Source organism: Pantherophis guttatus, chromosome 1 (genome assembly GCF_059756535.1).
Source record: "Pantherophis guttatus breed Tessera chromosome 1, ASM5975653v1, whole genome shotgun sequence".
Classification (NCBI taxonomy): domain Eukaryota; kingdom Metazoa; phylum Chordata; class Lepidosauria; order Squamata; family Colubridae; genus Pantherophis; species Pantherophis guttatus.
The window spans coordinates 183,500,213-183,512,415 of NC_142063.1; the positions used below are offsets into that span (position 1 = coordinate 183,500,213).

The 12,203-nt window shown below is 42.3% G+C and overlaps 1 protein-coding gene across 6 annotated transcripts in view; it reads right to left on the bottom strand.

Annotated features, from left to right (window-relative positions):
* Window positions 1-3,059: 3,059 nt before the first annotated feature.
* Window positions 3,060-12,203, bottom strand: part of DRC11 (dynein regulatory complex subunit 11) — a 277,555-nt gene continuing 268,411 nt past the window's right edge. For 4 of the 6 annotated variants that reach the window (XM_087885743.1, XM_087885733.1, XM_087885750.1 and 1 more), the window contains one exon: window positions 3,060-3,797. In XM_087885743.1, the coding sequence (XP_087741869.1) occupies window positions 3,642-3,797 (156 nt within the window). In that variant the 3' untranslated portion in view covers window positions 3,060-3,641. The remainder of the gene's footprint in view (window positions 3,798-12,203) is intronic. The other 2 variants (XM_087885748.1, XM_087885745.1) reach the window with 2 other exon arrangements.

Sequence of the window (12,203 nt, forward strand, 5' to 3'; positions counted from 1 at the left end):
AAATGCCACAATGATTCTGTTGATCACATTTGTCAAAAGGATTTGGGCCTAAAGCCCATAAACAGTTTAACCGAGTTCATTTTCAACTGTTTGTTCAGTGTAGAGTACTTTTCAAAATACTATACTATGTGTATGAAATTAGACAGAAAAGTACTTATCCAAAATTGTTAATACATAATTGGCATATAAAAGTAATCTGCATTAGCTCCCTGCTGAGATAATACCCATTAAACCTAAAGGCTGTTAAAGGTTCAAGGATCAAATTATAAAACAAGTACAAAAATGGACATACCTGCCAAGTACCACATTGTAACTCAAAGGAATTTGAAATAGCTTGATCTGTCATGGCTCTCATACAAGGTTGCAAATAATATGTCTCAATCCAATGAACAAAATATCTGGAAACACTGTATCTGATCATCAGTTGCTTTAAACAATTAATCTGCACCAAACCAAAGGGGTTTTTTTTGCATTGAAAGAATTCAGAGTCCAATCTGTCTTTAGCTACTTCCAGTATAATTATTAATAAATGTAAATCTTCACCATTTTTCCTTACTGGAATGGTTGGATTCTATGTAATAAAATTTCTGCCACTATCTAGCCAATGAAGTAAAAGAATCGGAGCCTCAGTATCCACATTAATGAAGTAAACCTGAATTTAGGATTTTTATCTGGTTTTAAAATCAATTTTATTTAAGCTTCATAAAATGAAAGAGGCTGTATACTAACCTTTTAAAAGATTCATTATAAACTTCCAATAGTACAGAGTCCAGGAAATCTGCAAACACTTCATACCATTCTAGGACCAGGAGGTTAATCAATTTGCACAAACTGTTAGAATCAAGTAATATCAATATTATCCTATGATAAAAATTGAATATATATATGATTCAAGAATTGGCTTCCTATTATCATACAAACTATATGATGTTTGTATGTTGTCATACAAAGTATATGATGATTTAGAAAAAAAGTTAATTGCTAATGATTATTAATAATTAGTAATTAATAATTGTTAATCATATAGGTTTCTCCTGATTGAGCAGGGAGTTGGACTAGAAGACCTCCAAGGTCCCTTCCAATCCTATTGTTCTACATTCTAATACAATAATTATTTTAGAAATTAGGCTCTGTTGATGTTGCTTTAATTGATGTGTCAACAACATACCAGCTTTTTCATCAGACTCCCAATGGTTTAATCTATTCAATGAAAAAGCTACCTGGTCATCATAAAAATTTCCCATCTGTAACTTGGCTAATACAACTGCATGATAGGCCAGCTCCATAGGATCTTCTGCAGCTTTCTTTAACCAAAATTTCTTCTTTAACTTAAAAATCCCTCCTTTTGTAACAAGTGTTAAAATACCACTTATCTTGGGCAGATTTAAACTTTTTAAATTGAAGGATTCAGATGATCAGATATAACAATAAGATGAACAGAAGAATCTAAAACATATTCTAATTAATAAAGAGGAAATTAAAATAATCTAGTATGGAACACATTCTGTGAATATAAAAAAATAAATCCTAAAATGAAATTTACACTACACATCTATCAAATTAAACTTTTGTGTATAAGCCTAGAGCACCTTCTAATTTTGATTATAACTATATTTTTAGGAGAAATCTTCTTATACTTACTCTGATACATCAATAGATCGATGTAATTTCCTAGAATTAAATGATTATATATTAATTATACAATTTTGCAAAACATCTATGAAATAAATCAGAATCATTTTATAGGCTAAATAAAATTAATAAGAATTAAATCACAATCTAATATGCTAGATTAATAATAATAAATGTCCATAAGGATCAATATATTCTTGTGTTGCTACCATATTAACCTCTTTCCTAATAGCATAATTCAAGCATTTTTAATACTATTACCATTAATATATGAAAACATTTATTGCTTTTTGTCTAAGATCAAGTGTAATATTTATTTATTTGTCAAATTTTTAGGCTGCCCAACTCCAAATAACCCTGGCAGCTTCACAATTTGAAAACAATGTACAACATGGCACAGAGCACAAGCAATATATGAGGGGAGATGTTGTTCCAAAGGTGGGAGAAGAGAAGGTCTGCTTCCTGCAGATCATTAGAGAGCATCATTTAATTCAGCAGTGCCCAACCATTCCATCTTGGTGGCCTGGTCCGGTGTGGAAGGGTGTGTGTGAATGGCAGGTCCACACGTACACAGATCCATTGGTGTGAGGCAGTGGTGGGTTGCCCCTGGTTTGGACTGGTTCACAAGAACCGGTAGTAAAACTGGCGGGAGGCCCCTTCCACCACCCTGGATGTCATCATCGGTGATCTGCGCATGCGCACAAGTGATCTCGTTGCGAACCATACTAAAGGTAAGTAGAACCCACACTAGGGTGAGTGCTTGCACTCTCCACTCACACAAATGGAGCTTTGCGTGTGAATGGAGGGCACTTGTGCTCGAAATTCCACTTGTGTGAGCAGAGAGCACTTGAATGGAAGGTGCTTGCCCTGGTAGTGGGCCACAGTTCAGGGGTTGAGGATTTGATTTAATTGATATGACCAGAAGCAACCGAGCTGTGTTGGAGCAAATAGACAAGTGGTCCCTCAGATAGTAGGCCCTATGCAATGTAAGAGTTTATAGATCATAATCAGCATCTTGAAATGACTTCAAACCCAAATGGAAACCAATGCAGTGCACATATCAGGGCATGCTCATCACTGCTTGCCCTGCACATTTGGGATCACCTATAATTTCTGGGTGATCTTTAAGGGCAGCCTCATTTGGACAATATTGTAATAATCCAACTTGAAGATGACCATACGATGAGTGATTGTGAGGCGGGTCTCTTGTTCCAGAAATGTGTGCAACTGGTGCACAAGCTGAATCTGTGAAAGGCTTTCATGGCCATTGCTGCCACTAGGAATGGAGAGTTCAGGAAGACCCCTATGTTATGCACCAGTCTCAGCAGGGCATATATACCTGAAAATATATTCTCAGAAAAGTTCATCCAAGGGCCAATATCATTCAGCAGCTAACAGTATTTTAAAATAACTCCCAAAAATAAATCTTTTAAATTCTAAAAAATTTATTGGAAACAATAATTTATCAGTGTTTTACAAATTTTGTAAGTTATAAATATATAGTCGTCTTCTATGCACAAGCCTGCAACTCCCTGTAGGGCTAAGGAAAAACCTATCCCATTTCTTTTGAACTACCTGGACAGAGGATACATGCAGATTACCATTGGAACAGGTTATTACATAGTTCTCATGTCCAACCAGGAAAAGAAGAAATAAACCACTTCTAAGTTATATATGGATTGATTTGAATAGATATTGTTCTCACTCACTGGACAAAACTCATAAGCATAAATACTGTAAAATATGTGACTTAAAATTTGTAGACAGATTTTCAATTACTAGATTTTTAAAACTGATAAATCATACTAACTAAGTAACTTTAAAATAGCTTAAATAATAAAAGAAAAATACAGTGGTTTAAAGGAACTTAAATGTCATACACATTTTGTTCTATGTTTTTCAAAGAGTACTTTTACATATGAACTGTTTACTGGTATCAAGTAGAAAACTTGCATTCCAAGAAAAGGTTCTCCTTTACATTATAACTACAATGACTATTAAGACCATTTTTATTTTTTGGTCTTTTTGCCTTCCTTCTTCTTCCCCTTATCCTTTTCTTTTCCCTTGTCTTTTTCTTTTCCTTTTCCTTTCCCCTTTCCAGTATCTTCCTTCTCTGTCAGTGACTTGATTCGTGCTTTTCCTAGAGGAGTCTTTGCATACCAAACCTAGAAAATTAGATAGAAATATTTTTATAAAGCCTGAAAATACATGCATAACATTGCTTTGAGAGCAGCTCATTTCTAGAATATTAGGCCAATCAATCAGAATAGAGCTGAAAGGGACATTGGAAGTCTTCTAGTCCAGCCCCCTGCTCAGGCAGGAGATCCTATACCATTTCAGACAAGTGGCTGTCCAGTCTCTTCTGAAAACCCTCCAGTAATGAAGCACCGACAACTTCTGAAGGCAAACTGTTCCACTGGTTAATTGTTCTGTTAGTACATTTCTCCTTAATTTGAGGTACCTTATCATTCTCTGAATTCCCCCAAGAATGTTATTAAAGGATGGGAACAATCATTTGCTTGAAGTGACTCATTACCATTAGCACCTAGCTGTATTACTGAAGCAGTTACAGTATATCTGATTCTGTGGCTATCTTTGTGATCAACCTCATTCCCAAGATTTGAGATTTCTCTTTGAAATTTGAAAAGACAGCCAATAAAAACACACAATAAGTTCTGTCAACTTACTAAAATAATCAAGCCCACTGTTGTGGCCTGTTGACCACTGGCCCCTCCAGCTGCTGAATCAGATGAGAAGACGGAGAGGAAGTTGAGACCAGCATAAAGGCAACCGGAGAGCTCCGAGGGGGAAGAGGGAATGGAGCTGTCAGAGATAGAGACAGAGGCAGAGCCTGGGCTATCCATCAGCCCCTAGATGGCTGAGTCTGGAGATGGCTGATGAGGAAGAGGACGGACAACTATGTCTGCTGCCTGATGCACAGATGAACAGAAGGCAGAGGAGAGCAGCAGGAAGCTATGGGGTGGTCCTTGGGACGGAAGAGCCATCGCTGTTAGCTAAGCCCCACCCTAGTTCTGGGGATAAAAGGCAGGGGGCGGAGGCGAATAGGTGTGGCAGACAACTATTCGTCTCACTGTTGGTCAGCCACTGATATTCTGAACTTCTGAATTCTGTCAGGAACTTTATCGGAATTCTTTCTTGGAATCTGCGGTGCTGAAAGTTGGGCGTGCCTTCTGAGCGTGTGTGTGTGTGTGTGTGTGTGTGTCTGCTCCTGGATAAGAGCAAGCGCATCTTCCAAGACTTCCTTTATGAGTTTGGATAGAGAGACACTTGGTGGTGCAGCGGACCAAGTGCTGTTATGTAGCACTTAGCTGCCAGCTGCCTGCAATTAGTGCGAGTTCAAATCTCACCAGGCTCAAGGTTGACTCAGCCTTCCATCCTTCCGAGGTAGGTAAATTGAGAACCCGGATTGTGGGGGCAATAAGCTGACTTTGTAGAAACACTGCTTATGGGGGGCCAAAAGCCCTAATAAACAGGTATATACAAATGAAGGCTATTGCTAAGTGAAGTGCATTCTCAGAGAAGTGCATTCTCTGTGGGGGCCCCTACCCTCTGGAATGAGCTGCCCCTGGAGATTTGTAGGATCACCGACCTGCGTACCTTTCGCCGTGGCCTAAAAACATTACTATTCCAACAAGCAGGGCTGGCCTAAATAATAATAATATTTTTACTTTTTTAATGGGTTGTTTTATTAGAATTTTCGGCCAATTGATTTAATTGTTTTAACTTGTTTTTAATTTTTTTTTCTTGGGACCCCTCCCAAGCCACACCCACAAAACCGGTAGGGAAATTTTTTTAATTTCACCACTGCTGAAGGGTATAGTAAAAGAATGAATACCATCCTTGAGCAATATTTCTGGTGCTTCGTGAATCAACAGGAGGACAACTGGGTGGACATGCTAGTGTTGGCTGAGTTTGCATACAATTTGCAACACACCTCTACCCAAGTGACCCTGTTCTTCACCAGTTACGGTTTTCACCTGCACCTCTTTCCCTTAGCCCCACCAGACTCTCCTGTGCCTGTGGTGAATGTTTTCCTCCAAGAGCTTTGGGCTGTGCACCAAGTTACTGAAGTTTGCTGACCATCACCACACAGATGTTCCTCTGCTAACTGTAGGAGATCAGGTTTGGCTTTCCCTGTGGCACCTGCCTTTGAGTCAACCATCTCAAAACTGAATCAACATTATCTAGGCCCATTTCCTGTCGAAGCTGTGATCAATCCTGTCACCTTCCGGCTAACATTGCCTTGAAATATGAGGATCTATCTGGTGTTACACTGGTCATTACTAGTGCCTGTGTCAATGGTTCCATCGTCCCACTGCACTGGGTCCTGTGACCGTATGGGACCTCAGGAGTATGAGGGACCTCAGGAGTATGAGGTGAACAGCATTTGAGATTCACATTGGATGAGCCTCCAGTATCTGGTGGCTTTGAAGGGCTATGGACTGGAGGACTTTATATGGGTGAATGCCAAGGACTGTGCATGGCTTCTATATTCTACAAGTACCTGGAACACCCTAGTCCACAGGGTCCTGGGGGAGGATGACCTGTGTGTGGATTAGTGTCTTGGCCCCATTGGGCCTTTGTTCAGAGGAGGAGCAGTTGGAACTGGGACATCCAACAGGAATGGCACATCTCCCTTGGAGATGTTTGGAGAGGCCAGGGGCTGAGGAAAATGCTGTCCCGGGCCCCTCTGGCATTGGGGGAGATGGTCAACCAAATGGACACCTGCCTGCCTGCACAGACATTGGGATGATCAGCTGCTGACAGGCAGTGGTACTGATAGGCAGCATATCTCCTCTGATGAGGAATAGCTGCCTACTCCACTGATCCAAGGGCAAAGAGAGCGGGGTGTAGGCAAGCTCAGAGAAGGGCTGCAAGACTACTTGGGAGGAAGTCACCCCAACCCTCAGAGACTTCCGACAGAGGTTCATGTTAGACTATCAAAAAAAGCTCTTAGGGAAGAAGTGATTTTGAAGTCCAGAGACAAAACGGTGACATATAAGGACAAACAATTGATAATATTGAAGCAACTCCCCAGACGGGTACAGGAAATACGACGAAACTATCATTTCTTAACCACTCAATTAAGAAAACACAAAGTACTATACAGGTGGTTATTACCGGAAGGGTTACAATTTACTTGGGCTGACAAAAAAGTGAGAATTGATAACCTTAGAGATGCTAGAGAATTTTTTATAAGACATTTGAACCCTTTAGAAGCGGAGGTGGGAGAAGAGTCAGAGGGGAAGAGTGGGGAAGAATTATTAGAGGAGGAAGAGAGAGGGGAACCAGAACAGCTAGGTGGGAGAAAGAAAGGAAAAGGACAGACGCAGATACAGGCAGAAATAGGAGCCGAGGGACTAAATCAGAGAGAAACAAGACAAACAAAAAAGAAACTTCAAGTAGAAGGCAAGTAAGGGCAACAGAAGAGAGAAGGGATGGGGGAGGAAATTCGATTATTGTCAGTTAAGATTAATGGGCTGAATAGTCCGAACAAGAGAAAAAAGATCTTTAATAAATTAATAAAAGCACGTTTGAATATTATATGCCTTCAAGAAGTACACGTAAAAAGAGATCATCTCTATTTATTGAATTATACCAAATTGGGTCAATTATATACATCTCTAGCAGAAACTAAAAAAAGAGGAGTAGCGATTTATGTTCAAAAGCATATAAACTCGAGACTAATTTTTGCAGATGAAGAAGGGAGACTTTTGATAATTGAAGTAGAAATTTATGGGAAAAAAAGCATATTTTGAGTGAGTCCCTCCTTGTGAAGTGGGGCCATGGGGTTCAGATGGGCTTGCTGATCACGTACCTGGCTCCCTGCTACGTGGCAGCAACCCTGCCTGAGCTACTCAACGTTATCGCCGCGGTGGCGGTTGATACCCCCAGACTTATGGTCATGGGGGATTTCAACCTGCTGTCCGTGGGTGAGACGTCTGAGGTGGCTCGGGAGTTCATGGCTTCCATGACGGCCATGGACCTGACCCAGCTAATTCATGACCCTACGCACATGGGGGGAAACACACTGGACTTGGTTTTTGTCTCTGGACAGTGGTTGAGTGATCTTGAGATAGGGGATGTAGTCATCGAGCCCTTGTCATGGTCGGATCACTCTCTCCTTCGCCTTGACCTTCGTACCGCGGCACCCCGCTGCAGGGAGGCGGAACCGATAAGATGGTACCGCCCCAGGCGCCTGATGGAACCCGATAGGTTCCAGACGGAGCTTGGGCCAATTCCTGAGGTTCTGGCTCACGCCTCGACTGGAGACCTAGTGGCCGCCTGGGATAGGGCGGCTGCTGGGGCCCTGGATCGAGTCGTGCCTTTGCGGCCTCTGACCTGGCGCGGATCTCACCTGGCTCCTTGGTTTACCGAGGAGCTGAGGGAGATGAAGCGCCAGAAAAGACGCCTAGAGAGTAGTTGGAGAGCTAGTCTTTCTGAATCGGACCGGACACTGGTAAGATCCCATATTAGGACTTACCTAGTGGCGATAAAAGCAGCAAAATGTACGCATTTTGCTGGTCTTATTGCGTCATCAGATAATCGCCCGGCTGCCCTGTTTAGGGTGACCCGCTCCCTGCTCCACCAGGAAGCGCGGGAGGACCCCTTGGAGGGAAGAGCCGAGGACTTTGTTCAATATCTGTATGACAAAATCACTCAGATTCGGGAAGGTCTGGACTCTGACTGGGTAGATCCAGCGAGAGTGACGGAGGCAGGTCTTGAGACTGTTATCTGGGATGAGTTTGATCCTGTGACCCCAGATGACGTGGACAGGATTCTGGGTAGATTGAACGCGACCACATGTTTGTTGGACCCGTGTCCCTCCTGGTTAGTGTTGGCTTCCCGGGAGGTGACGCGAGGCTGGCTCCAGGGGATTATAAATGCTTCATTGGGTGAGGGTGTCTTCCCCGCCGCCCTTAAGGAGGCGGTGGTGAGGCCCCTCCTCAAGAAGCCTTCCCTGGACCCGGCAATATTGGCTAATTATCGTCCAGTCTCCAACCTTTGTTTTGTGGCGAAGGTTGTTGAGAGTGTGGTTGCGGGACAGCTTCCCCAGTACCTGGATGAAGCTTCGTATCTGGATCCGTTCCAGTCGGGTTTCAGGCCTGGGTACAGCACGGGACAGGGGCTGCTCCTCTGTCCTGGTCCTGTTAGATCTCTCAGTGGCTTTTGATACCATCGACCATGGTATCATGCTGTACCGGTTGGAAGAGTTGGGGGTGGGAGGCACCGTACTAAGGTGGTTCTCCTCCTTTCTCTCTGATCGGTCGCAGTCTGTGTTGACAGGGGGGCAGAAGTCGACCCCGAGGCCCCTCATATGTGGGGTGCCGCAGGGATCGGTCCTCTCGCCCCTTTTGTTCAACATTTATGTAAAGCCGCTGGGTGAGATCATCCGTGGTTTTGGGGTGAAGTACCATCAGTACGCGGATGACACCCAGCTGTACATCTCCACCCCGGACCACCCCAACGATGCCCTTGAAGTGATGTCCCAGTGCCTGGAGGCCGTACGGATCTGGATGGGGAGGAACAGGCTCAGGCTCAACCCATCCAAGACCGAGTGGCTGTGGTTTCCGACGTCCCGATATAGTCAGCTAGTGCCATCGCTGACTATTGGGAGCGAATCATTGGCCCCCACGGATAGGGCTCGCAACGTGGGTGTCCTCCTGGATTCACGGCTGTCGTTAGAAGAGCATGTGACGGCCGTGTCCGGGAGGATTTTTCATCAGGTTCGCCTGATCCGCCAGTTGCGTCCCTATCTAGATCGGGACTCCCTACACACAGTCACTCATGCCCTTGTTACTTCTCGTCTGGACTACTGCAACACTCTCTACATGGGGCTCCCCTTGAGGTGCACTCGGAGGCTCCAACTGGCGCAGAGTGCGGCCGCGCGGGTGGTGATGGGAGCGACATGGAGTTCCCATGTAACACCTCTCCTGCGCGAGCTGCACTGGCTCCCGATGGTCTTCCGAGTGCGCTTCAAGGTTCTGGTTATCACCTTTAAAGCGCTCCATGGCTTAGGACCTGGTTATTTACGGGACCGCCTGCTACCACCAATAGCCTCCCACCGGCCAGTACGCTCCCATAGAGAGGGGCTCCTCCGGGTGCCGTCGGCCAAACAATGTCGGCTGTCGGCCCCTAGGGGGAGAGCCTTCTCTGTGGGGGCACCTACGATTTGGAATGAGCTCCCCCCAGAGATACGTAGGATCCCGGATCTGCGCACCTTCCGCCGCGCGCTTAAGACTTTTCTATTTTATCAAGCTGGCCTGGCCTAAATCTTCCCCCTTTTTAAATGTGGAAATTTTAAATTTTTAAATTTTAAATTCGTCTTATTTATAGGGGCATGGGTAAGGCGTTTTAAATTGGGGAGCCATTTTGGATTTAATTCTGTTTTAAACGTATTTTAATTGTTTATATTGTATGTTTTTTAATTTTGGCTGTTCACCGCCCCGAGTCCTTCGGGAGAGGGGGCGGTATAAAAATCTAATAAATAAATAAATAAATAAATATTGGTTTGTATTTATGCACCTAATGGGAATCAAAAAGCTTTTTTTCAGAATCTTTATAGTAAATTGGTAGAACTTGATTACTCACATATTTGTATAGTGGGGGATTTCAACGCCATAGATGATAAGGATAAAGATTATATATCTGGAAATAAGAATCAGGAGGGAAAAAAGAGATCAGCAAAGAAAAGATTGCCTACTATTTGCCATCAAATACAAGAGGAATTTGGACTTAGAGATATTTGGAGGGAAAAACACCCGAAAGATAGACAGTACACATATTTCTCCGCCAGGCACTCATCTTGGTCGCGGATAGATGCGGTTTGGATGTCGGGGGAACTGAGGCAGGGAACACAGAAAGTAGAAATAGGCATTAATGAGTGGGCAGACCATAATCCACTATGGATAACATGGGGAGGCTTGAAAACAAAGCCCAGGTGGAGAATGGATGTAAGGGTCCTCAAAGATGAACAATTTTTAAGTTATTTAAAGAAGGAGATGGGTTTTTTTTTTCCAGGAAAATAATAAGGAAGATGTGAATTTTTTAAATGTTTGGGAAACAGCTAAAGCAGTGTTTCGGGGTGTAGTGATAAACTATATAGCGGGAAAACGGAAGAAGGAGAGGGCTAAACGAGATAAATTATTAGAAGATTTGACCAAAAGTGAGGCTATGTTGCAACAGGACCCAAACAATAGAGAACTCAATATGAATTTGAAATTAGTACGACATCAAATTAACTTATTAGACCAAGAGGACTTAGAAAAAAAATTAGGTGGATGAAACAATGGCAATTTGAAAACGCAAATAAACAGGGAATATGGCTTACATACCGATTAAAAAAAGAAAAGGAAAGGAATAGAATTCATAACTTGGGAGATGGGAATGGTGAATGGATTACAGGGGAAGAAGGAAAGAAAAGAATAGCGCAGGAATTTTATTCCGATTTATATAGAAAAGAGGATAAATCTGAGCAGGAAATAAAGAAATATTTAGAAGAATCTGATCTACCCAAAATATTGGACATGTCTAGGGAAATATTGGACAGGGAGATAACCGAAGGGGAAATTGAAGGGGTTATGGGAAAACAAAAAACAGGAAAGACTCCTGGTACAGATGGCCTCCCAATAGAATATTACAAGGCACTTTGGGAAGTCCTAAATCCCTATATGACAGAACTATTTAATGGGGTAATCCGGGAGGGATAGATTCCGAATTCCTGGTCAGAAGCATTAATAACCCTCTTGCCGAAGGAAAGCAGCAACTTATCCCTGATCCAGAATTATAGACCTATTTTGCTTCTTAATGCAGATTACAAACTATTTGCGGCAGTGCTAGCAGAAAGGCTAAAAGGTTTCCTAAGTCAATTTATACATGAAGATCAAAACGGTTTCCTTCCTTGCAGGCAGATTAGAGATAACGTGAGAATAATTATGAACGTCTTGGAACATTATGAAACCCATATTGATAAACAATTGGCTTTGGTCTTTGTGGATGCGCAAAAGGCCTTTGATCGAGTTAGTTGGAGTTTTTTAGTGGGTTTATTACAACATATGCAATTTGGGGAAAGGTTTATTCAGGCAATTTGTTCAATTTATTCGAAGCAGTCCGCTAAGATTCTAATTAATGGAGATGCTTCTGAACAAATCTATATTGAGAAAGGAACTAGACAGGGGTGCCCGCTTTCTCCGTTGCTATTTATTTTAACATTAGAACCTTTATTGAGGGAAATTAGGCGTAATTTGGGGATAAAAGGATTGCATATTAAAAACCAACAATATAAGGTACAAGCATAGGCTGATGACCTAGTATTCATATTGGAAGACCCCACTTTATCGGGTCCAAATTTGATTAATGAATTAGGAAAATATGGAAATGTAGCGGGTTTAAAAATAAATAAGGAAAAAACTAAGGTTATTACTAAAAAATTGACAATAAAGCAGGGGAAAGAATTAGAAGTGAATTTGGGATTCCAAATTGTTAATAAATTACGATACCTAGGTATTATATTATCAGCCAAATGCACAACAATTAAAGAAGATAATTAT